The 24,881-nt window shown below is 65.5% G+C and overlaps 4 protein-coding genes across 5 annotated transcripts; all 4 read left to right on the top strand.

Annotated features, from left to right (window-relative positions):
* The first annotated feature begins 337 nt into the window (after positions 1 to 337).
* On the top strand, positions 338 to 2,289 carry LOC128903641 (histone H3.3A). 2 transcript variants are annotated; one of them, XM_054187651.1, is made up of 4 exons: positions 338 to 494; positions 988 to 1,131; positions 1,291 to 1,444; positions 1,568 to 2,289. In XM_054187651.1, the coding sequence occupies exons 2-4, from the start codon at positions 1,004 to 1,006 to the stop codon at positions 1,694 to 1,696; spliced, it is 411 nt and encodes a 136-aa protein (XP_054043626.1). In that variant the 5' UTR covers positions 338 to 494; positions 988 to 1,003; the 3' UTR covers positions 1,697 to 2,289. The 2 variants fall into 2 exon arrangements, with proteins under 2 accessions (XP_054043626.1, XP_054043627.1); XM_054187652.1 differs by lacking the exon at positions 338 to 494 and having other exon boundaries at positions 743 to 1,131.
* Positions 2,290 to 4,919: 2,630 nt separating this feature from the next.
* Positions 4,920 to 16,061, top strand: LOC128903645 (homeobox protein otx5-like). The gene is given in 6 exon segments (XM_054187656.1): positions 4,920 to 5,460; positions 10,876 to 11,000; positions 12,598 to 12,749; positions 15,426 to 15,598; positions 15,600 to 15,807; positions 15,810 to 16,061. Coding segments are annotated over 5 exon segments (882 nt in total). The 5' UTR covers positions 4,920 to 5,460; positions 10,876 to 10,903.
* A 79-nt stretch (positions 16,062 to 16,140) lies between these two features.
* On the top strand, positions 16,141 to 18,307 carry LOC128903638 (glutamine-rich protein 2-like). Its single transcript, XM_054187649.1, has one exon. The coding sequence runs from the start codon at positions 16,490 to 16,492 to the stop codon at positions 18,260 to 18,262; it is 1,773 nt and encodes a 590-aa protein (XP_054043624.1). The 5' UTR covers positions 16,141 to 16,489; the 3' UTR covers positions 18,263 to 18,307.
* A 2,051-nt stretch (positions 18,308 to 20,358) lies between these two features.
* Positions 20,359 to 24,293, top strand: DMAC2 (distal membrane arm assembly component 2). Its single transcript, XM_054187655.1, has 6 exons — positions 20,359 to 20,440; positions 21,044 to 21,207; positions 21,863 to 21,943; positions 22,217 to 22,350; positions 22,476 to 22,638; positions 24,062 to 24,293. Exons 1-6 carry the CDS (start codon positions 20,423 to 20,425, stop codon positions 24,276 to 24,278), a joined length of 777 nt encoding a protein of 258 aa, XP_054043630.1. The 5' UTR covers positions 20,359 to 20,422; the 3' UTR covers positions 24,279 to 24,293.
* The last annotated feature ends 588 nt before the right edge of the window (positions 24,294 to 24,881 follow it).

Genomic DNA, 24,881 nt, shown 5'->3' with positions numbered 1-24,881 from the left:
CTGAATGCATGAGGTGAAGCAGCCCTTCCGCCGCACGGGGCGGATTAAAAACAGGATTAAAGCTTTCCCGCTGCGAGGAAATGGTGAAATGGCGACGTGCTACCTGAAGGCACCAGGATGCTCCTTCAGGCTGGGGAGTGTGGTGATCTTTTCCCCCCCTTTTTTTTTTTTTCGTCTTTTCCGCTTAATTTGGCGTTGAAATCTCTGCTCTAGGGGGCTGTGCGTGCGCGTAAGGGCCCTGAGGCCTGCCCCGGCCCGCCGTGAGGGCGGCGGGTCACAAGATGGCGGCCGTCCCCCCTCACCTCAGCCGACCCCCTCCTCCTCCGCGCCGCGGTGCACGACGGGTAAACGGCCGGCGGCCCCGCCATTTTGTGCCGGGAAAGGCGGGAAGGCAGCGAGAGCACCCACCGCCGGTTCATTTCTCCCCTTCCCCCTTTCCCCCGCCCCTTTCCCTTCCCCGGTTCCCCCTCGACGGTTCCAGCCGGGCACGGCAGGTAACGGGGCGGTGGACGGTAATGGCGGTCACGGCGGGAGCGGGGGGGGCCCAGCGCCGGGGTCGTCTGAGGAGACGCTAGTCCCGCCTTCCGTGTGCCGCCGGCCGCTGATTGGCCGCGGCGGGCGGCGGCGCGGGAAGGGGATAGGCCGAGAGGCGCGTCCGTCTGAGGGGAGGCTTGCAGAGTGCCAGCCCGTTGGCTGAGCGCCGCCAGGCAATCACGTGACACGGCGCGGAGGCTGCTGGGAGTTGTAGTCCCCGTGCGCTGAGGGGATGGCGGGGGCTTCTCCCCCAGCGCGGCGCGGCCAGGCTATGGCGGCTCGCCCGGGCCCGGCTCGGCCACCGACCCGCCGCTTCTCCTCAGCCCGCTTCCCCTCCCGAGGCCGGGGGAGCGGCCCCGGAGCCCTTCTGCCCTTCCCCGCCCGCTAACGGCCCGGCTCGCCCTTCGCTCCCGGGAGCTCATCGGCGGCCTTCTCCCCTCCCTTGTCGGGCAGGCTCTGACCGGCCGGTATGGCCCGTACCAAGCAGACGGCTCGGAAATCCACCGGCGGGAAGGCGCCGAGGAAGCAGCTGGCCACCAAGGCCGCCAGGAAGAGCGCGCCTTCCACAGGGGGCGTCAAGAAGCCCCATCGCTACAGGTAACGGGGGGCCGGTGTCACCCTCGGCGGGCCGCGGTGGCCATTGGGTCCCCTGAGGTGGCCGTAAGCCCTGCCCAGTGTGACCTGAGGCACAAACTGCTTTTACACCCGAGAGTGATTTTATTTATGAGGTTTTAAATGTTGAAATCCCTTTTGCAGGCCCGGCACGGTGGCCCTCCGGGAGATCCGCCGTTACCAGAAATCCACGGAACTGCTGATCCGCAAACTGCCCTTCCAACGCCTGGTCCGGGAGATCGCCCAGGACTTCAAAACCGACCTCCGCTTCCAGAGCGCCGCCATCGGGGCGCTGCAGGTGAGACGCAGCCCCCGGAGAGGGGGTAAATCCCCCCCCCCCCAAAAAAAAATATTCCGCTTACCCCCACCCCGGGGGTGTTAAAACCCCTCTGGGCTGAGGCGGGGGGCTCTCTCCCGGCAGGAAGCCAGCGAAGCCTACCTGGTGGGCCTCTTCGAGGACACCAACCTCTGCGCCATCCACGCCAAGAGGGTGACCATCATGCCCAAGGACATCCAGCTGGCGCGGCGCATCCGCGGCGAACGGGCTTAGGGCGGCCGGCCGGCCGGGGCGGTAGGAGAGATTTAGGGTGGGATGGAGATTTAGGGGCGGGGGGGGGGGGTGGTTTTTTTTTTTTTTTTTTTTTTTTTTTTGGGGGGGTGTGGTGTTATGGGGTTTCTCCTGCTGGGACACGTCGCGAGAGCTGACTCCGTTCATGACACGCAAGGGGTTTATGAGACTTTTGGGGGATTTTTTTTTTTTTTTTTTTTGTTCCCCTCTTTTTCCCCCCCCCCTTTTTGTACACTTTTTTTTTTTCCCGCTCTTAGCTGCAAAAAAACCCAAAATAAAATATATATATAGAAGGGGGGTGGGGCAGTTTTTGAAATCCCAGGTTTTTCTACACAAACCCGGTGTCATTTTCTGGGCGCGGAAAGCGGAGTTTTTGGGGCTTCGGCTTCCCGACAGCTCCCATTTCTGCCCCCTGGGGCCGGTGCGGGGTCGGGAGGGGGATGACACCCCCCCCCCCCCCACACACACACCCTGCGTTCTCCCCCGGCTTCGTTTCCCCTCGGGTGCGTTCGAGCTTTGTACCGGCCGCGTTTCTCCGCCCGGAATAAAGAAAAACCCGTCGCTGGTCACCGTTATCCTCCTCGTTTCCTTCCTAATTAATCCCAGCCCCGCCCATCTCCGCTTTCTTATAAATAAATCCCCCAAACTTGCAATTCCCAGGGCAGCTCCAGGACTTTAATTTGGGGGCGGGGGGGAGGTTTTTGTGTGGGTTTTTTGTTGTTGTTTTTTTTTTTTTCCCCCCGTCTTGTCCCTTTTTGGGGAGCTTTCGGGGGGGCGCGGGGCCGGATTACCCCGGGGCGCTGACGTGATTGTTCCTGACACCCCGGTGTTTAAATTTAGACCCCCCCCCCCCCCGCCCCTCCCCACCCTGAGCCACCCTAATCGGGATTAGGGGGCCGCGGGGCCGGGGGGGCACCTGAGGACGGGGTGCCCTCCCCCCCAAAACGGGGCCGGGGGTGGGGGCCCAGCCCTCCCCCAAAACCCCGGCAAAGGGGAGATTTCGCCTTCAAAATAGAGATTTGGGGGGGCGGGGGGGCAAAAAAAAGGCGCTGGGGGGGGTGTTTAATACAAATAGGGATCTTTTTTCTTTTTAATGAAGAGCAGCGATTATAGAGCTCTCTGGTTTTATATAAATATTGACGGTTTTGGGTGAATATAGGGGGGTTTTGGGTGAATATGGGGGGGTTTGGGTAAAGACAGGTATATCTTATAGAAATATGAGTGTATCTTATTTAAATATAGGTATATTTTAGATAAAAATAAGTGTATCTTATTTAAATATAGGTATATTTTATGGAAATATAGGTATATTTTAGATAAATATAGGTATTTCTTATTTAAATGTAGGTATATTTTCGATAAATATAGGTATATCTTATGGAAATACAGGTATATTTGAGAAAAATCTCGGCGTTTCCTAGAAATGCAGGCACAAACGCGAATCTATTTTAGACAAATAGGTCTTTTTCCATGGATATAGACGCATTTGAGATAAACGGGGATATATTTTATATAGACACGGGGCGTTTTGATATATAACGTAGAAACTACATCTAGTTTTATATAAGCAGAGCTATAATTTTATATAAACACAAGTATTTTTTTATAAATAGGGCTATAGTTTATATATAAACCACAGGTATTTTAATATAAATATAGGCAGAAGCGTATAAATGTGTTCACCCGTTAACGTTTTTCTCCAGAAACGGGGAAATGGGGGCGCACCCCCCCCTTGCTTTCCCCCACCCGCACCCTCTGCGGCCCCCGCCAGGCAGGGAGAGACCCCGAAAAAGCCAATTAGCGGTAACGAGGGTAACGAGCAGCCGCGTTTTGGGGCCACTTTCCCTTAATTCATAAGGATTTAATTAGGGGTTCGGGGCTTGAGCCCCTTCCCCCCCCCTCCCCCGGATTAAAATCATAGTGATTTGGGAAAGGTCCGAGCGATGCCGTGCCCCCCCTCTACGGCCGTGGGGTGGTTTTGGGGGGCTGGGGGGGGGGAGGGGGCCCTGCTGTTCTCCCCACCCCCACCACCGGCTGCATCTGTGCCGCCCCCCTCCTGCCGTGTCCCCCCCCCACGGTGTGTGTGTCCCCCCCCCTCTCCTCGGCATGGGGATTAGGGTTAATCAGCCCCAAATCCCCGCGTCTGAAAAACAAACTAATCATCCCGATTTCAACACTCTCCTCCCAGCTGCTCGGCGGCTGCGGGGTCCAGGGGGGGCCCCCATCGGGATGTGGGGGGGGGTCCCTGCGGGATTTGAGAGGGGGGGGCCCTGCAGGATTTTGGGGGGGAGGTGGTTGTCCATGTGGGATTTGGGGATCCCTGTAGGGTGGGGGGGGTCCCTGCGGGATTTGGGGGATTCCCTGCGGGATTTGAAGGGCAGGGGGGGGGGGGCCCTGCAGGATTTGAGGGGGGGGTCCCTATGGGATTTAGGGGGAACCCTCTAGGATTTGAGGGGGGGGGGTCCCTGCAGGATTTGGGGTCCCTGGTCCCTGTGGGATGTGGGGGGGGGGTGGCGGTGGCCCTGCAGGATTTGGGGTCCCTGGAGGATTTGGGAGGGGGTCCCTGTGGGATTTGAAAGGGGGGGACCCTACAGGATTTAGGGGGGGTGTCCTGTAGGATTTTTGGGGTCTCTGTGGGATTTGGGGGTCCCTGCAGGATTTGAGGGGGGGGGTGGGAGTCCTACAGGATTTAGGTGGGTCCCTGCAGGATTTGGGGAGGGGGGCGTTCCTGCGGGATTTGGGGGGGGGGGGGGGTGTCCTTGCAGGATTTGGGGGCCCTGGAGGATTTGAGGGGGGGCCCTGCAGGATTTGAGGATCCCCACGGGATCTGGGGGGGGTGTGCGTGTGTTCCCTGTGGGATTTTGGGGGGTCCCTATGGGATTTTGGGGGGATCCCTGCAGGATTTGGGGGGGGGTGTCCCACTGAGCGAGGGCGGGGGGCGGGCTGTGCTGGGTTGGGGGGCCGGGGGGGGTTGTCCTGGCCCTCCCCCCCTCTTCCTGGCCCCCTGCCCCCCCCCAAACGCTGCACCCCGGTTGGGGGTCCCCAGCCCCACGTGTCCCCGTCCCCGGGGCTCAGACGTGGCAGCTGTCCCTGGGATTAGCCCTATGGAGGAGGGGGGGGACACACACACATTCTGCCCCCCCCCTCCCCCCCGGCCCCCTCCCCATGACGAGGACGCAGGCAGCCGGCCGAGCCCTCCCCCCAGACCCCCAAAGTGACCCCCGGGGGGGGAGGGCTGACACTTCGTCCCTTCGTTTGCCCTAACGAACCCACCAAATTACCCAGCCTCAAGCATAATTAGGGGTGACGAGGTTCGTTATTAACGAGGTTTGATTGGGGGGGGGGGATGGACACACCCCCATCCCACCCCTCCCGTCGCCGTTGGGGTGTTTTACACCCCCCCGCCCCCCCCGTTAACGGGGTGGGGGGGTCCCCAAAGGGCCACCGGCGTCCCCAGGTGGGTGCTGGGGTGTCCCCCCCGGACCCCTGTGTCCTGTCCCCTGCAGTGCGAGGACGGGGGGGGGGGGGGTGACAGCAGTGGGACCCCCCCCCCCCCTCTGTCCGCCATCGCAGGGGATGAGCGTTAATTGCCGGCAGCGGTGGATTAGCCCCGGGCCGGGGCCAATGTCACCCCCCGGGGATTAGTGACAGCGCGGTGGCGGGTGACATCACGCCGGGCCCTACTTAAATCTCCCCCCGCCGCGGGGACGCCTTCCCCGCCACCGCTGTCACCGTCACCACCACAGGTAGGCGCCGGCCCGCGGGGTGGGGGGACAGCTCGGGGTGTCCCCAAATGGGACCGGGGACGTTTTGGGGGGGGGGCGGGGGGGGGGAAAGCCACCAGCTCCGTCCCCAGCTCGGGCAGCGCTGGGGTGATGCCACCTGGCTTGGGGACAGGCCACCGGCTCTGTCCCTTGGTCTGGGGATGGGGTAGCCAACCCTAAGGAGATGTCACCTGCTTGGGGACAAGCCACTGGCTCTGTCCCTTGCAAGGTGGCCAGCCCTGGGGAGATGTCACCTGGCTTGGGGACAAGCCACCACCGGCTCTGTCCCTTGGTGAGGTGGCCAGCCCTGGGGAGATGTCACCTGGCTTGGGGACAAGCCACCACCGGCTCTGTCCCTTGGTGAGGTGGCCAGCCTTGGGGAGATGTCACCTGGCTTGGGGACAAGCCACCGACTCTGTCCCTTGGCGAGGTGGCCAGCTCTGGGGAGATGTCACCTGGCTTGGGGACAGGCCACCGGCTCTGTCCCTTGGCGTGGGGACAAGATGGACAGCCCGTGGAGATGTCACCTGGCTTGGGGACAGGCCACCGGCTCAGTCCCTTGGCGAGGTGGCCAGCCCTGGGGAGGTGTCCCCCGCTTGGGGACAGGCCACCGGTTCTGTCACTTGGTGTGGGGACGAGGTGGCCAATCCTCAGGACATGTCACCTGGCTTGGGGACAAGCCACCAGCTCCATCTCCAGCTCTGGCAGCCCTGGGGAGATGTCACCCGCTTGGGGACAGGCCAGCAGCTCTGTCCCTTGCTCTGGGGATGGGGTAGCCAACCCTAGGGGGATGTCCCCTGCTTGGGGACAAGCCACCGGCTCTGTCCCTTGGCGAGGTGGCCAGCCCTGGGGAGATGTCACCTGGCTTGGGGACAGGCCACCGGCTCTGTCCCTTGGTGAGGTGGCCAGCCCTGGGGAGATGTCACCTGGCTTGGGGACAAGCCACCGGCTCTGTCTCTTGGCATGGGGACGAGGTGGCCAAGCCTGGGGAGATGTCACCTGCTTGGGGACAAGCCACCGGCTCTGTCCCCAACTGGGGGAGATGGTCACCAGCCCTTGGGTGATGTCCCCTGGATTGTGGAGCAGCCACCACCTCTGTCCCCAGCTTGGGGACTCGGTCACCAGCCCCAGGACGTCGTCCCTTGGCTCGGGGACAAGCCACCGGCTCTGTCTCTTGGCTGGGGGACAGTGGCCAGCTTCAGGGTGGCCTCCCCCGGCTCAAGGACGAGCCACCGCCGCTGTCCTTGGCTCGGGGACAGCATTCCCAGCCCCGGGGTGACGTCCCCTGGCTTGGGGACAAGCCGCTGGCTCCGTCCCCTGCCTCGGCGGTGGCATCTGGGCGCGGGGGTGACCTTCCTTGGCTCGGGGACAAGCCACCGGCTCTGTCCCCGGCTGGGGGACGGAGTGACCGTCCCCGGGGCGGCCACCCCCATCTTGGGGACGAGGCGCTGGCTCTGTCCCCGCTTTGGGGCCAGGGTGACCCGCTCCGGGGTGTCCTCCCCCGGCGTGGGGACGGGGTGACCGGAGTGGCCTCCCCCCCGGCTCGGTGACAGCGGGTGACGTCCTGCCTGGCGTTTCCCGCTGGCGACGGGGCGGTTGTCCCTGTCCCCAGGGGGTCCCCGAGGGGGTCCCCGTGCTGTCCCCAACGTGTCCCCTCTGTCCCCGCAGCCCCTGCCCAGCCCGCCCGGCGCCGGGGGACCGCGGGGCGCGCAGGTAGGACACGGCGGGGACAGCCGGTGCCAGCTGGCACCCCCGGTGCTGCCGTGTGCCGTGCCGTGGGGTCTCGTGTGGCGGTGTGCCGGGCTGGGCCGTGTTGTGCCGTGTTGTGCCGTGGTGTGCCGTGCCACGGTGTGCCGTGTCGTGCCGAGCTGTGCCATGCCATGGTGTGCTGTGCCACGGTGTGCCGTGTCGTGCCGAGCTGTGCCATGCCATGGTGTGCCGTGCCGTGCCACGGGGGTGCCGGACTGTGCCACGCCATGGTGTGCCATATCGTGCCGAGCCGTGCCATGCCATGGTGTGCCGTGCCATGCCACGGTGTGCCATGTCGTGCCATGGTGTGCCGTGTTGTGCTGAGCTGTGCCATGCCATGGTGTGCCGTGCCACGGTGTGCCGTGCCGAGCTGTGCCATGCCATGGTGTGCCGTGTCGTGCCACGGTGTGCCGGACTGTGCCATGCCATGGTGTGCCGTGTTGTGCCATGGTGTGCTGTGTCGTGCTGAGCTGTGCCATGCCATGGTGTGCTGTGTCGTGCCATGGTGTGCCGTGTCATGCCACGGGGTGCCGGACTGTGCCATGCCATGGTGTGCCGTGCCGCGCCATGGTGTGCCGGATGGCGCCATGCCATGGCGTGCCATGCCACGGTGTGCCGAGCTGTGCCATGCCATGGTGTGCCGTGCCATGGTGTGCCGTGCCACGGTGTGCCGGACTGTGCTATGCCATGGTGCGCCGTGTCGTGCCACGGTGTGCCAGACTGTGCCATGCCATGGCATGCCAGACGGTGCCGTGCCATGGTGTGCCGTGCCACGGTGTGCCAGATGGTGCCATGCCATGGCATGCCATGCCACGGTGTGCCGAGCTGTGCCATGCCATGGTGTGCCATGTCGTGTCACGGTGTGCCGGACTGTGCCATGCCACGGTGTGCCGTGTCGTGCCACGGTGTGCTGTGCCATGGTGTGCCAGACTGTGTCGTGCCATGGTGTCCCGTGCCGTGTCGTGCCACGGTGTGCTGGACTGTGCCATGCCACGGTGTGCCGAGCTGTGCCGTGCCACGGTGTGCTGTGCCACGGTGTGCCGGACCATGTCATGCCATGGTGTCCCGTGCCGTGTCGTGCCATGGTGTCCTGTGCCACGGTGTGCCGGACTGTGCCATGCCATGGTGTGCCGTGTCATGGTATGGTGGGTGTGCTGTGCCGTGCCATGGTGTGCCAGACTGTGCCGTGCCATGGTGTGCTGTGTCATGTCATGGTGTCCCGTGCCACGGTGTGCCGGACTGTGCCATGCCATGGTGTCCTGTGTTGCCGTGTGCTGGGCCGTGCTGTGCCATGGTGTGCCAAGCTGTGCCATGCCACGGTGTGCCGTGCCATGGTGTGCTGGACTGTGCCATGCCACGGTGTCCCGTGTCGCGGCGTGCCAGGCTGTGCCATGCCATGCCATGGTGTCCCATGTTGTGTCATGCCGTGGTGTGCCGTGTCGTCTCATGGCATCCCGTGTCATGCCACGGTGTGCCAGGCTGTGCCATGCCATGGTGTCCTGTGTTGCCGTGTGCTGGGCCGTGCCGTGCCATGGTGGGCCGTGTTGTGCCATAGTGTGCCGAGCTGTGCCATGCCACGGTCTCCCATGCTGTGCCGTGCCATGGGGTCCCATGTCGTGGCGTGCCAGGCTGTGCCGTGCCATGCCATGGGGTCCCGTGCCGTGCCATGCTGTCCCACGTTGCGCCGTGTCTCGGTGTCTCGTGTCGCGGTGTGCCATGCTGTGCCGTGCCATGGGGTCCCGTGTCATGCCATGTCATGGTGTGCCATGTCGTGCCGTGCCACGGTGTGTCATGGTGTCCTGTGTCATACCGTGTCATGGTGTGCCATGTTGTGCCATAGGGTCCCGTGCCGTGGTGTGCCGGGCCGTGCCATGCCATGCCATGGTGTGCCAGGCCGTGCCATGCCATGGGGTGCCATGTCATGGTGTGCCAGGCTGTGCCGTGCCATGTCATGGTGTCTCGCGCTGTGTTGTGCCATGCCGTGGTGTCCTGGGCTGTGCCGTGCCATGCCATGCTGTGCCGGGTTGTGCCACGGTGTCCTGGGCTGTGCCATGCCAGGCTGCACCATGTGGTGCTTTGCCGTGCTGTGGTGTGCCCCACCGTGCTGTGCCATGCCGTGGTGTGCCGCGCTGTGCCATGGCGGCTCTATGCCATGCTGCGCCGTGTCACGCTGTGCCGGGCTGCGCTGAGCCACGCTGTGCCGTACCGCGCCAGGCTGGGCTGTGCCACATGGTGCCACACCATCCTGCAGGGTGCCATGCTGTGCCACGTGGTGCCATGCCGTGTTGTGTGGTGCCGTGTCGTGCCATATGGTGCCATATGTCACACAGTGCCATGCCATCCCACACCGTGCCATGCCGTGTTGTGTGGTGCCATCCCACACGGTGCCATGCTGTGCCGTATGGTGCCATGGCGCGTTGTCTGTTGCCATACCGTGTTGTATGGTGCCGTGCCGTGCCCCACGGTGCCATGCCGTGCCATATGGTGCCACACAGTGCCATGCCGTGCCGTATGGTGCCGTGCCGTGCCCCGTGGTGCCATGCCGTGTGGTATAGTGCCACACAGTGCCATGCCGTGCCGTATGGTGCCGTGCCGTGCCCCGTGGTGCCATGCCATGTGGTATAGTGCCACACAGTGCCATGCCGTGCCGTATGGTGCCGTGCTGTGCCCTGTGGTGCCGTGCCGTATGGTGCCACACAGTGCCATGCCGTGTTGTATGGTGCCGTGCTGTGCCATATGATGCCGTGCTGTGCCATGCCACATGGTGCCATACCACGTTGTTTGGTGCCATGCCGTACCTTATGGTGCCATGCTGTGCTGTGTTGTATGGTGCCGTGCCGTGCCGTATGGTGCTGTGCCATGCCATGTTGTACGGTGCCATGCCGTGCTGTGTCGTATGGTGCCGTGCCATGCCATATGGTGCGGTGCTGTGCCGTATGGTGCTGTACTGTGCTGTATGGTGCCATGCCATGTTGTATGGTGCTGTGCCGTACGGTGCCGTGCCGTGTTGTATGGTGCCATGCGGTGTTGTACGGTGCCATGCCGTGCCACATGGTGCCGTGCCGTGTTGTATGGTGCCATGCGGTGTTGTATGGTGCCGTGCCGTGTTGTATGGTGCCATGTTGTACGGTGCTGTGCTGTGCTGCATGGTGCCCTGTTGTACGGTGCCGTGTTGTACGGTGCCGTGCCGTGTTGTATGGTGCTGTGCCGTACGGTGCCGTGCCGTGTTGTACGGTGCCATGCGGTCTTGTACGGTGCCATGCCGTGCCACATGGTGCCGTGCCGTGTTGTACGGTGCCGTGTTGTACGGTGCCGTGTTGTACGGTGCCGTGTTGTACGGTGCCGTGCAGTGTTGTACGGTGCCGTGTTGTACAGTGCCGTGTTGTACGGTGCCGTGCAGTGTTGTACAGTGCCGTGTTGTACGGTGCCGTGCCGTGTTGTACAGTGCCATGTTGTACGGTGCCGTGCCGTGTTGTACGGTGCCGTGCGGTGTTGTACGGTGCCATGTTGTATGGTGCCGTGTGGTGTATGGTGCCGTGTTGTACGGTGCCGTGCGGTGTTGTACGGTGCCATGTTGTACGGTGCCGTGCCGTGCCGCAGGCTGCCCCGCGCTGCTGACGGGTGCCTGACGCCCCGCGTGCCCCCCAGGCGGTGCCCGGCGCCCCCCGCCCGGAGCATGATGTCCTACCTGAAGCAGCCCCACTACGCCGTCAACGGGCTGAGCCTGGCCGGGCCCGCCATGGACCTGCTGCACTCCGCCGTCGGCTACCCCGGTGAGCACCGCCGCGCACGGGGGGCTCGCACGGCGGGGCTCGCACGAGGGGGGTTTGCACGAGGGCCTCTACACGAGGGGGGTTTGCACGAGGGGCTCGCACGGGGGGGTTGCACGAGGGGCTCGCACGAGGGGCTCGCACGAGGGGCTCACACAGGGGGGTCTCACACAGGGGGGTCTCACACGGGGGGGTCTCACACGGGGGGGTTTGCACGAGGGGCTCACACGAGGGGCTCACATGGGGGGAGCTCGCACGGGGGGGTTTGCATGAGGGGCTCGCACGGGGGGGGTTGCACGAGGGGCTCGCACAGGGGGCTCGCACAGGGGGGTTTGCACAAGGGGCTCACAGGGGGGTTTGCACGAGGGGCTCGCATAGGGGACTCACGGGGAGGGTTGCACGAGGGGCTCACGCGGGGGGGTTGCACAAGGGGCTCGCACAGGGGGCTCACATGAGGGGCTTGCACAGGGGGGGCTCGCACGAGGGGCTCACACCGGGGGGTTTGCACAGGGGGTTCACACTAGGGGGACTCTCACGGGGGGGTTTGCACGAGGGGCTCATATGGGGGGGTTTGCACGAGGGGTTTGCATGGGAGGCTCCCATGAGGGGGCTCTGCACGGGGGCCTCTACACGAGGGGGTTTGCACAAGGGGCTCGCACGGGGGTTTGCACGAGGGGCTCTGCACGAGGGGCTCTGCACGGGGGGGGCTCGCACGAGGGGGTTTGCACGAGGGCCTTTCACGGGGCGGGGAATGCGTGAGAGCGGGTTCCATGGGAGTGGGATGCACGGGGGGGGGGGCACGTGGGTCGGTGCGTGGGGTGCACGAGGGGCTTGCACGGGGGCAGGATGCCTGCCCCTGCCCCCCCCTCCCCCCCCCCAAAAGCCCCGGCCTTCCCTGTCGTTTCCCCCCTATATGGAGGGATCTCCCCTAAAGTGGGGGGGGGGGGGGTGTGTCCCATGGGGGTGGGAGGTGTCCCATGGAGCGGGGGAGGGGGGGGGGCTTGCCCCTGACCCCCCGTGTCCCCCCCCCGTGTCCCCCCCCAAAAATCCCCAGCCTTCCCTGTGGTTTCCCCCCCCCCATACAGAGGGATCTCCCCCCAAAGTGGGGGGCGGGAGGGGTGTCCCATGGGGGTGGGGGGTGTCCCATGGAGGCGGGGGGGGGGGCCCTGTCCCTGACCCCCCTGTCCCTGACCCCCCTTTTCCCCCCCCCCCGTCCCCCCCCACCCATCCCTCCCCCCACCCCTCCCCCATCCCCCCCCCATCCCCCCCCCCAAAAAAAACCCCGGTCTTCCCCGTGGGTTCCCCCCCATACGGAGGGATCTCCCCCAAAGTGTGGGGGGGGGGCGTCCCATGGGGGTGGGGGGTGTCCCATGGTGGGGGGGGGGGGGGGTCCTGCCCCTGACCCCCCTGTGTCCGTCCCCCCCCCAAAAATCCCCAGCCTTCCCTGTGGGTTTCCCCCATACGGAGGGATCTCCCCCAAAGTGGGGGGCGGGAGGAGTGTCCCGTGGGGGTGGGGGGTGTCCTATGGAGGGCGGGGGGGGGGGGGGGGTCCTGCCCCTGACCCCCCCGTCCCCCCCCTCCCCGTTGCCGTGTGCCGCAGCCACGCCGCGGAAGCAGCGACGGGAGCGCACCACCTTCACGCGGGCGCAGCTGGACATCCTGGAGGCCCTTTTCGCCAAGACCCGCTACCCCGACATCTTCATGCGCGAGGAGGTGGCCCTCAAGATCAACCTGCCCGAGTCCCGCGTCCAGGTGCGACACGCGTGTGCCGGGGGACACACACACACACACACACACACACACACACACGCCGGGGCGGGGGGGACACACACACACGTGCGTGCATATGGGGGACACGGGCCTGCGGGGCCGGGGGAGGCGGCTCGTTGCACACACGTGGGTCGGGCGTCGCAGCGCGGCGCGGCCGGGGGAAGGAGCTGGTGGCACGCACACGCGTGTGCGGGAGCACATATGTGTGTATGAACACGCGTGTAGGAGCGCACACACATGCGTGTGAAGGCACCTGCGGGGCCAGGGGGAGGCGGCTCGTTGTGCACACACATGGGTCGGGGCGTCGCGCACACGGCCAGGGGAAGGAGCTGGTGGCACGCACACGCATGTGTGCAGGAACACGCGTGTGTAGGAGCATACATGTGCATAGGAACTCACATGCACGACCAGGGGGAGGAGCCCGATGCATGTACCCACGTGTGCAGGGACACACGTGTGCAGGAACACGCCTGGGCAGGAGCACACACGTGTATCCAGGGGAGGGAGGTTGTTGCATGGGCACGCGTGTGCAGGAACACGCATGTAGGAGCACACACTCATGTGTGTGAAGGCACCTGCGGTGCCGGGGGAGGCGGCTCGTTGCACACGCGTGGGTCGGGCGTCGCGCGCTGCGGCCGGGGGAAGGAGCTGGTGGCACGCACACGCGTGTGCAGGAGCACACACGTGTGGAGGAACACGCGTGTAGGAGCGCACACACACGTGTAGGAGCGCACACACACGTGTGTGAAGGCACTTGTGGGGCCGGGGGAGGCGGCTCGTTGTGCACCCGTGGGTCGGGCATCACGCGCGTGGCTGGGGGAAGGAGCCGGTGGCACGCACATGCGTGTGTGCAGGAACACGCGTGTGTAGGAGCATACATGTGCATAGGAACTCACATGCACGGCCAGGGGGAGGAGCCCGATGCATGTACACACATGTGCAGGGACACACGTGTGCAGGAACACGCCTGGGCAGGAGCACACACGTGTATCCAGGGGAGGGAGGTTGTTGCATGGGCACGCGTGTGCAGGAACACGCATGTAGGAGCACACACTCATGTGTGTGAAGGCACCTGCGGTGCCGGGGGAGGCGGCTCGTTGCACGTGTGTGGGGTCGGGCGTCACGCACGCGGCCGGGGGAAGGAGCTGGTGGCATGCACACGCGTGTGTGGGAGCACATATGTGTGTATGAACACGCATGTAGGAGCACACACACATGTAGGAGTGCACACACACGTGTGTGAAGGCACCTGCAGGGCCAGGGGAGGCGGCTCGTTGCACACATGTGGGTCAGGTGTCGCGCGCGCGCGGCCGGGGGAAGGAGCTGGTGGCATGCACACGCGTGTGCGGGAGCACGTATGTGTGTATGAACACGTGTGTATGAGCACACACACACGTGTGTGAAGGCACCTGCAGGGCCGGGGGGAGGCGGCTCGTTGCGCCCGCGTGGGGGGTGAGCGCACACGCGTGGGTCGGGCGTCGCGCACGCGGCCGGGGGAAGGAGCCGGTGGCATGCACACGCGTCTGTGCAGGGACACACATGTGTAGGAACACGCGTGTGCAGGAGCGCACACACACGCGCGTGTAGGAACTCGCATGCACGGCCAGGGGGAGGAGCTCGATGCATGTAAACGCGTGTGCAGGAGCACGCACACGCGTAAGAGCACATACACGTGCAGAAACACACACGGGGTGGGAATACACATATGTGCGGGAGCACACACGTGTGTGCACACACATGGGCATGGCCGGGGGAGGCCGTTCCTTGCGCACAACGCGTGGCCATGACACCCCCATTCCCCCCCCAGGGGATCCACCTCCTCGCACACGTGTGTCCATGACCACACGTGTGTCCGTGACACCCCCCTGTGTCCCCTCAGGGGATCCATCTCCTTGCACACGTGTGTCCGTGACCACGCATGTGTCCTTGACACCCCCCTGTGTCCCCCCAGGGGATCCATCTCCTCGCACACGCGTGTCCGTGACCACATGTGTGTCCATGACACCCCCATTCCCCCCCCCAGGGGATCCATCTCCTCGCACACGCGTGTCCATGGCCACAAGTGTGTCCGTGACACCCCCCCCCGTGCCCCCCCAGGGGATCCATCTCCTCGCACACGCGTGTCCATGACCACACGCGTGTCCGTGACACCCCCCTGTGCCCCCCCAGGGGATCCATCTCCTCACACACGCGTGTCCATGACACCCCCCCTGTGCCCCCCCAGGGGATCCATCTCCTCGCACACGCGTGTCCATGACCACACCTGTGTCCGTGACACCCCCCTGTGCCCCCCCAGGGGATCCATCTCCTCGCACACGCGTGTCCGTGACCACACGTGTGTCCATGACACCCCCATTCCCCCCCCAGGGGATCCATCTCCTCACACACGCGTGTCCGTGACCACACGTGTGTCCATGACACCCCCATTCCCCCCCCCCAGGGGATCCATCTCCTCGCACACGCGTGTCCATGACCACAAGTGTGTCCATGACACCCCCATTCCCCCCCAGGGGATCCATCCCTCGCACACACGTGTGTCCCCCCCCCGTTTCCCCCCCCCCACCTGGGGCAGGGAAGCGGCTCCCTTCCCGCCCCCCCCTGCCCCCGGTGCCGTTCCGTGCCTCAGTTTCCCCCCCCCTCTCTCTCTCGCCCCCCCAGGTGTGGTTCAAGAACCGCCGGGCCAAGTGCCGCCAGCAGCAGCAGCAGCAGCAGAACGGGGGGGCCCAGCCCAAACCTCGCCCCGCCAAAAAGAAGAACTCCCCCCCCCGCGACCCCGAGCCGGGGGGGGCAGCCCCTTACACCCCCCCTCAACCCGCTCCCCCCGGCACCCCCCGGCGCCGCCACCGTTTCCATCTGGAGCCCGGCTTCCATCTCCCCCATCCCGGATCCTTTGGCTTCTTCCTCCGCTCCCCTCTTGCCGCGTTCGGCCCCTTTCCCGGCTCCTTACGGGGGTCCCGGCGCGGCCTACGCTCAAGCCTACGCTTCGGCCCCTCCGTATTTCGGGGGGCTGGATTGCGCTTCCTACCTCTCCCCCCCTCCCCCCCCCCCCCGCCGCCTCTGGCTACCCCCGGGGGGGCTCTCAGCCCTTTGGCCGCCCCTCCCGGGGCCGGGGGTGCCCACTTGACCCCCTCGAACGGGCAGGGCTACGGCGGAGCGACGGCGGCGGCCGCCTTGGGCTTCGGGCCTCCCGACTGCCTGGAGTACAAGGACGGCGGCGCCTGGAAGCTGGGCTTCAATCCCGCCGACTGCCTGGAGTACAAGGAGCAGAGCTCCTGGAAATTCCAGGTGTTGTGAGAGGAGACGGGGGATGGGGGGGGGATGGGGGGGGGGATGGGGGGGGAGGGGGGGTGACGGCAGCGGGACACACACACCCCCACCCCCCCCCCCATCTCCGGCTTCGGGGCGTCAGGGGGGCAGACGGATGGCGCGGGACGTCCTCCCGGCGTTCCGGCACCGAGCATCTCCGTGGTACCGGGTATCCCGGCACGGAGCGGCCCAGTTGGGAGCGGCCCAGTTTGGAGCGTTTCCATGGCACGGAGCATCCCGGCACGGAGCGGCCCAGTTTGGAGCGTCCCAGTTTGGAGCGTTTCCATGGCACGGAGCATCCCGGCACGGAGCATCCCAGTTTGGACTGTCTCCATGGCACGGAGCATCCCAGTTCGGAGCATCCCAGTTTGGAGCATCTCCATGGCACGGACCATCCCGGCACGGACCATCCCGGCATGGAGCATCCCAGTTCAGAGCATCCCAGTTTGGAGCGTCTCCATGGCATGGAGCATCCCAGTTCAGAGCATCCCAGTTTGGAGCATCCCAGTTTGGAGCGTCTCCATGGCACGGAGCATCCCAGCATGGAGCATCCCAGCATGGAGCGGCCCAGTTTGGAGTGTCTCCATGGCATGGACCATCCCGGCACGGAGCATCCTGGCACGGAGCGTCCCACTTGGGAGCGTCCCAGTTTGGAGCATCCCAGTTTGGAGCATCCCAGTTGGGAGCATCTCCATGACACGGACCATCCCGGCACGGACCATCCCGGCACGGACCATCCCAGTTCGGAGCATCCCAGTTCGGAGCATCCCAGTTTGGAGCGTCTCCATGGCATGGACCATCCCGGCATGGAGCATCCCAGTTCAGAGCATCCCAGTTTGGAGCGTCTCCATGGCACGGAGCATCCCAGCATGGAGCATCCCAGCACGGAGCGGCCCAGTTTGGAGCGTCTCCATGGCATGGACCATCCCGGCACGGAGCATCCTGGCACGGAGCGTCCCAGTTTGGAGCATCCCAGTTGGGAGCATTTCCATGACACGGACCATCCCGGCACGGAGCATCCCGGCACGGAGCATCCCAGTTGGGAGCATCCCAGCATGGAGCATCCCAGTTTGGAGCGTCTCCATGGCATGGGACATTCCAGCATGGAGCAACCCAGTTTGGAGTGTCCCAGTTTGGATTGTCTCCATGGCACGGAGCATCCCAGCACGGAGCATCCCAGCACGGAGCATCCCAGTTTGGAGCGTCTCCATGGCACAGAGCGTCCCAGTTTGGACTGTCTCCATGGTATGGGACATTCCAGCACGGAGCATCCCAGTTTGGAGCGTCCCAGTTTGGAGCATCTCCATAGTATGGAACATTCCAGCACGGAGCATCCCAGTTTGGAGCATCCCAGTTTGGAGCGTCTCCATGGCACAGACCATTCCAGCACAGAGCGTCCCAGTTTGGAGCATCCCAGTTTGGAGTGCCTCCATGGCACGGAGCATCCCAGCATGGAGCGTCCCAGCATGGAGCGTCCCAGCATGGAGCGTCCCAGTTTGGAGCATCCCAGTTTGGAGCGCCCCAGTTTGGAGCATATCCAGGGCACAGAGCGTCCCAGTTTGGAGCGTCTCCATAGTGTGGGACATTCCAGCACGGAGCATCCCGGTTTGGAGCATCCCGGTTTGGAGCGTCCCGGTTTGGAGTGTCCCAGTTTGGACTGTCTCCATGGCACGGAGCGTCCCGGTTTGGAGCGTCCCAGTTTGGAGCATCCCAGTTTGGAGTGTCTCCACGGCATGGGACATTCCAGCACGGAGCATCCCCACGGCATGGGACATCCCAGTGGGACGGATCACCCCTGCCCCACGGATCATCCCGGCCCCACAGATCATCCCGGCCCCACGGACTATTCCCATGGCACGGATCATCCCAGCCCCACGGATCATTCCAGCCCCACGGACTATTCCCATGGCACGGATCATCTCCATGACATGGAGCATCCCAGCCCCACAGATCATCCCGGCCCCATGGATCATTCCTGCCCCACGGACTATTCCCGTGGCACGGATCATCCTGGCCCCACAGATCTTCCCAGCCCCACGGATCGTCCCGGCCCCCACGGACTATTTCCATGGCACGACGCATCCCTGCCCCACGGATCATCCCTGCCCCACTGGGGGCTGTGCAGCGGGACGGGACCCCCCCTGCGCCCCGACCTCCTCCCCCGGCTGCCCCCCATCTCCCCCCCATAGCTGCGTCCTCCCCCCGGCGAGCGCGGGGGGAAGGGAAAAAGCTTAAAAATGGAAATAACAATAAAAAAAAGTGGAGAAAGAGGAAAAGGAGGAGGAGAAGGGGGGGGGGGGGGAGGGGCCGGCCCCACACAGCCCCATAGACACCCCCTACAGCCCCATAGATCCCCATGTACCTCCCCCGCAGCCCCAGAGACCTCTATCCAACCCACAGACCCCCTATGTACCCCCCTCCCAGCCCCATAGACCCCCCCGTGTACCCCCCTGCAGCCCCATAGACCCCCATCCAGCCCCACAGACCCCCTACAGCCCCATAGACCCCCATGTACCCCCCCCTACAGCCCCATAGAAATCCCCATGTACCCCCCTGCAGCCCCATAGATCCCCATCCAGCCCCACAGACCCCCTTGTACCCCCCCTGCAGCCCCATAGACCCCCCTGCAGCCCCATAGATCCCCATCCAGCCCCACAGACCCCCTTGTACCCCCCCTGCAGCCCCATAGACCCCCCTGCAGCCCCATAGATCCCCATCCAGCCCCACAGACCCCCTTGTACCCCCCCCGCAGCCCCAGAGACCCCCATCCAGCCCCATAGACCCCTGTGTATCCCCCCTTGCAGCCCCATAGACCTCCATGCAGCCCCATAGATCCCCATCCAGCCCTACAGACCCCCATGTACCCCCCCCAGCCCCATAGACCACCCCGTGTACCCCCCTGCAGCCCCATAGGCCCCCATCCAGCCCCATAAATCCCCATCCAGCCCCACAGACCCCCGTGTACCCCCCCTACAGCCCCATAGACCCCCCTGCAGCCCCATAGATCCCCCCTACAGCCCCAGAGACCCCCATCCAGCCCCATAGACTCCTGTGTGACCCCCGTGTGACCCCCCTACAGCCCCATAGACTCCTGTGTACCCCCCTGCAGCCCCATAGACCCCCCCGTGTACCCCCCTGCAGCCCCATAGACCCCCATCCAGCCCCATAGACCCCCCCCGTGTACCCCCCTTGCAGCCCCATAGACCCCCATCCAGCCCCATAGACCCCCCCGTGTACCCCCCTTGCAGCCCCATAGACCCCTACCCAGCCCCTGTCCGTGCTGGGGGGGGGGTGTCCCCGGGGGGGAGGTGGTCCCTGGGGGGGTCCCATCACATGGGGGTCCCTGGGGGGGGGGTGTCCCTGGGGGGGGGGTATGTCCCTGTCCCCGTGGGTCCCTGGGGGGGGGGGAAGGTCCTGGGGGGGGGTCCCATCGCAGGGGGGTCCCTGGGGGAGGGGGGGGGTGTCCCTGCACCTGGGGGTCCCTGTTGGTGCCCTGGGGGGGGGTGTCCCTGGGGGGGGTGTGTGTGTGTGTTTCCCTGTCCCTGGGGGTCCCCGGGGGGGATCCCTGGAGCCATGGGGGTGTCTGGGGGGGGGGTCCCTGTCCCTGGGGGTCCCTGGGGGGGGGTGTGTGTTCCTGGGGGGGGGATGTCCCTGGTGGGGGGGGGGGGTTAACCCTGGCAGATGGAGCCTAATCCGGGCTGAGCCGGGGGGGGGGCGGGGGAACACGGCTGGGACCTGGGGGACCCCAATTAGCCCCACGGGGACCCCAATTAAGGTGATGGGGACCCCAATTAGTCACCCCAGGACCCCAATTAGGGTGATGGGGACCCCAATTAGCACCACGGGGACCCCAATTAACACCCCAGAGACCCCAATTAGCCCCCCAGGACCCCAATTAGCCCCACTGGGACCCCAATTAGCACCCCAGCACCCTAATTAGGGTGACGGGGACCCCAATTGCCACCCCAGGGACCCCAATTAGGGGGATGGGGACCCCAATTAGCGCCACGGGGACCCCAATTAACACCCCAGGGACCCCAATTAGCGCCACGGGGACCCCAATTAGCACCCCAGGACCCCAATTAGCACCAGAGGGACCCCAGTTGGTGCCCCAGGACCCCCAGGAGGGCGCTGGGACCCCAGTTAGTTACCCCCCCCCCCCCCCATGACCCCCATGACCCCGCCCCGGGCTCAGGGGGCGTGACCAACCCTCACGGGGGCGTGGCCAATCCCCCGAGGGGGCGTGGCCGAGTCGACGGTGGGCGGGGCCACGGGCGGCGGGGCGGGGCGTCGCGGCGTCTCTCTCCCGCGCGCATGCGCTTCCCCCCCGGTCACGTGATGAATCCAAGATGGCGGCGCTGAGGGCGGTAGGTGCTGCCCGCCGTCCCCTCGGAGACACCCTCGGGGCGGGGGGGACACACGGGGACAGCCCCCCCCCCCCCAGTGACAGGGGGGACCCCAGGGGTCTTGGGGGGGCGAAGGGGTCGGGGGGGGCGGTTTGGGGGGCGCTGGGTCCCCTCCGCTGCGCCCCCGAGGCCTGGGGGGGGGGGTAGGCCTGGGCCCCTCCCTGTCACCCGGTGTCCCCCCCCGTGTCCCCATTGCGCACCCCCCCTCCCTCGGCCCCGTGTCCCCCCCCCCGTGTCCCCCCCCACGCCGTGTTCCCCCCCGACTTTGTCACCTCTTCGCCCCCCCAGCCCCCCCCAGCGCTTTTCTCCCCCAGGCTTGGGGGGGGAGGGGGGCACCCCCGAAAAGCCAGGCCGCGCCCCCCCGCTCATTTGACCCCCCATTCACTCCCCCCCAATTTTCCTGGCCCCCCTCCCCCCCCTTGAGGAGCTACTTTTTGCCCCCCCCCCCCGTAGTCACACACACCACCCCCCCCTGCCCCGCAACTTGCCGCCTCCTGAGGCTGTTTGGCGGGGGGGGGGATGTGGGGGTGGGGAACTGAGGCCCCCCCCCTTCCCGCCCCCCAGGTCCTGGTGGCCCCCCCCACCCCGTGCCCCCCCCAGGTGGGGCAGAGGCGTGGGGCGGCGGGGGGGGGGCTGCTGCGGTACCTGGGCCGCTGGTTCTACGAGGCGGAGGCGGCGGAGGCCTGGGCCGAGCGGCTGCGGCGGCGGCGGCTGCGGAGCAGGAACGCGTGCGTGGGGCTGGGGGGGGGGCTGCCCCACACTTGGGGGGCAGCCCCACGCTTGCGGGGTGGGAGCAGAAGGGCTGGGTTGGCCTCCCCCCCCCCCCCCCCCTCGCCACACGCTGGACGCAGGCGGAAGGGTGGGATTGGGCCCCCCTCCCCCCGCCCCCTACTTGTGGGGTGCAAGAGAAAGGGAGGGATCTGGCCCCCCCCACGTGTGGGGCACAGGCTGAGGGCCTCAAGTGGGGTGTCCGTCCCCCCCCCAACTTGTGGGGCGGGAGCAGAGGGGCTGGGTCGAGCCCCCTTGCGCGTGGGGTGCAGGCAGAGGGGCGGGATTGGGCCCCCTCGACTTGTGGGGCACAGGCTGAGGGGCCGGATTGGCCCCCCCCCCCCCCCAATTTGTGGGCTGCATCCAGCCCCCCATGTGTGGGGCGGGAGCTGAGGGGCTGGATTGGGGCCCCCCCCCCAGCATGTGGGGTGTGAGAGGAGGGGCTCCATCCAGCCCCCCACATTTGGGGCTCAGGAACAGGGGCTGGATTGGGGGGACCCCCCCCCCCTCCCCCCAACTTGTGGGGTGCACCCTGCCCCCCACGTGTGGGGCGGGAGCCGAGGGGCTGGATTGGGGCCCCCTCACTGTGTCGTGTCCGTGTCCCCCCCCCCCCAGATACTGCGGTTTCCTGCGGGACAGATACGGGGACGACGTGGCCGCCGCCATCTTCACCCTCTCCTGCGGCGGGGGGGTCAGGTGAGCCCCCCTGCCCCACTTCGGGGAGGGGGGGGGGGGGGAGTGTCCCCCTGCCCCATAGCAGTGAGCCCGCCCCCGATACCCCCCCTCCCTGCCCCGTAGATTTGGGGGGCAGGACCGCCGGCTGCGTCGGCATCTTCACCCTCTCCTGCGGCGGGGTGGGGAGGGGGGTCAGGTGTCCCCCTGCCCCACTTTTGGGGGGGGGGGGGGGGTGTCCCCCCTGCCCCATAGCGGTGAGCCCGCCCCCGATACCCCCCCCTCCCTGCCCCATAGATTTGAGGGGCAGGACGGCTGGCTGCGTCCGGAGGGCCAATGGCGCCCCGAAGTCCTGCGTCACCTCCACGTCCCCGTGGTGGCCCTGGACCTCAGCGGCTCCCCCCTCACCTACCACGGCTTGGACAACCTCGGTGAGCTCCCCCCCCCCCCAGCTGCCCCCCACTTATGGGGCACCCCTTAAAATTGAGGGGGGACCCCCCCCGACCCCTTATTTTTTGCTTTTCTCCCCCCTCCCCCCCCCCGCAAAAAAAAAAAGTGGGGCTGAGGCGCTTGCGGCAGCTGGACCTGAGCGAGTGCCCCCACCTGGACGACTGGGCTCTGGGGCGACTCCACGTCTTCGGGGCCAGCCTGCGGGAACTCTCGGTGGCCCGGTGTCCCCTCGTCACCGAGAGGGGCTTGGCCACCCTCCACCACCTCCGGTGAGCCGGGGCGGGGGGGGCCGGGAGGTGGGAGGGGGGACACACACACCCCCCCCGATTTGCTGTCTGTCCCCCGTCCCCCCCCGCCACCCCGAAGGGGGCTGCGGCGCCTGGACGTCAGCGGGGCGCGTGTCCCCAGGCTCCCCGAAAATCCCAGGGATCCTGCCCCAATAATCCCTGGGATCCTTCCCTAAAATCCCTGAGATCCTTCCCCGAAATCCCTGGGATCCTTCCTAATAATCTCTGGGATCCTTCCCCGAAATCCCTGGGACCCTCCCTAATAAGCCCTGGGATCCTTCCCTAAAATCCCTGGGATCCTTCCCCAAAATGCCTGAGATCCTTCCCTAAAATGTCTGAGATCCTTCCCCAAAATGCCTGAGATCCTTCCCCAAAATGCCTGAGATCCTTCCCTGAAATCCCAGGGATCCTGCCCCAATAATCCCTGGGATCCTTCCCTAAAATCCCTGAGATCACTCCCCGAAATCCCTAGGATCCTTTGTAATAATCCCTGGGATCCTTCCCCAAAATGTCTGAGATCCTTCCCTGAAATCCCTGGGATCCTCCCCAATAAGCCCTGGGATCCTTCCCTAAATCCCTGGGGTCCTTCCCCGAATTCTTGGGGATCCCCTCCCCGAAATCCCGGAGATCCTTCCCCAAATTCCTGGGGATCCTCCCCAAAAACGCCAGGGATCTTCCCCTAAAATCCCAGGGCCCCTTCCCCGAAATCCCTGCCATCCTCCCCTAAAATCCCAGGGAACCACCTCCAAAATTCCAGGAATCCCTCCCAAAAATCCCGGGGACCCTTCCCCAAAATCCTGGGGATCCCTCACTGAGATCCTGGGGATTCCTCCCCAGAATGCCAGGGATCCTTCCCAAAATCGCGGGGATCCCTCCCTAAAATCCTGGGGATGCTCCCCAAAAATGCCAGGGATCCTTCCCCGAATTCCCAGGGATCCCCTCCCCAAAATCCCGGGGATCCTTCCCCAAAATCCTGGAGACCCTCCCCAAAAATCCTGGCCATCTTTCCCTAAAACCCCAGGGAACCCTCCCCAAAATCCTGGGGATCCCCTCCCCAAAATCCTGGGGATCCCTCGCTGAGATTCTGGGGATTCCTCCCCAAAATGCCAGGGATCCTTCCCAAAATTGCGGGGATCCCTCCCTGAAATCCTGGGGATGCTCCCCAGAAATCCCTGGGATCCTTCCCCGAATTCCTGGGGATCCCCTCCCCAGAATCCTGGAGACCCTCCCCAAAAATCCTGGTGGTCTTTCCCTAAAACCCCAGGGAACCCTCCCCCAAAATCCCAGCGATCCCTCCCCTAAATCCGGTGAGCCGTAGTGGGTGGGGGGGGAACACTCCCGATTTCCCGTGTGTGTGTCCTGTCCCCCCCCCCGGCAATTCCGTATCCCGTCCCCCCCCCCGCAGGGAGCTGCGACTCCTGGACGTCTCGGGGCTGCGCGTGCCCAGCCCGGGGCTGGTGCGGATCCTGCTGGAGGAGACGCTGCCCCGCTGCCGGCTGCGGGGCATGGACCACGCCGGGGGGGGGCACGACACGCCGACGACGCCCCCCGCCCCCCCCCTGAAGCCGGTGAGGGGCGGGGGGGGGGGGTTAGTTTTTGGTTTGGTTTTTTTTTTTTTTTAGGGGGTGGGCAAAAGCCCCCCCCCCCCCCCTCCTTCCCGCCCCGAGAGCATTAAATGCCCGATGGCGGCGTCTCCGTGGCCTTAATTTTGGGGGGGGGCGGGGGGGGGGGGGGTCGCCGCTTTTCGCACCATTTGCTGGACCCCCCACCGCCCCCCCCCGCCCCCCCCCCCCCCCCAGCATTCCCAGTTTGGAACCAGTTGCTCCTGTGGGAAGCAGGGAAGCGACGGTTAATCCCCCCCCCTGCCCCATCCCCCTCCCCCGGGGGGGCGGGGGGGGTCTAGTACCCCCCAAAGGAGCTATTTTCTCCCCCCCCCCCCCCAGGTGGTAAATTCCCCCCTCGAGGGGTTCAGTCCCCCCCCCCTTTGTGGGGGGGGAGGGGGGGGTTTAATTCCCTGCTCTAACTCTGTTAATGCCCCCCCCAAGGGTCTTAATTCCCCCCCCCCCCCGCCCAAAAGGGATTAATTACCCCCCTCCCCAGGGCTTAATGCCCCCCCCCAAAAGGGTTTTAATCCCCCCCCCAGGGGTTTAATTCCTCCACAAAGGGGTTAATGCCCCCCCCCAAAAGGAGGTTAATGCCCCCCAAAAGGGGGTTAATGTCCCCCA

Source organism: Rissa tridactyla, unplaced genomic scaffold, assembly GCF_028500815.1.
Source record: "Rissa tridactyla isolate bRisTri1 unplaced genomic scaffold, bRisTri1.patW.cur.20221130 scaffold_553, whole genome shotgun sequence".
Taxonomy (NCBI): Eukaryota; Metazoa; Chordata; class Aves; order Charadriiformes; family Laridae; genus Rissa; species Rissa tridactyla.
The sequence above is the reverse complement of the archived record's forward strand: the minus strand, read 5'-3'. Positions and strand labels throughout refer to the sequence as shown.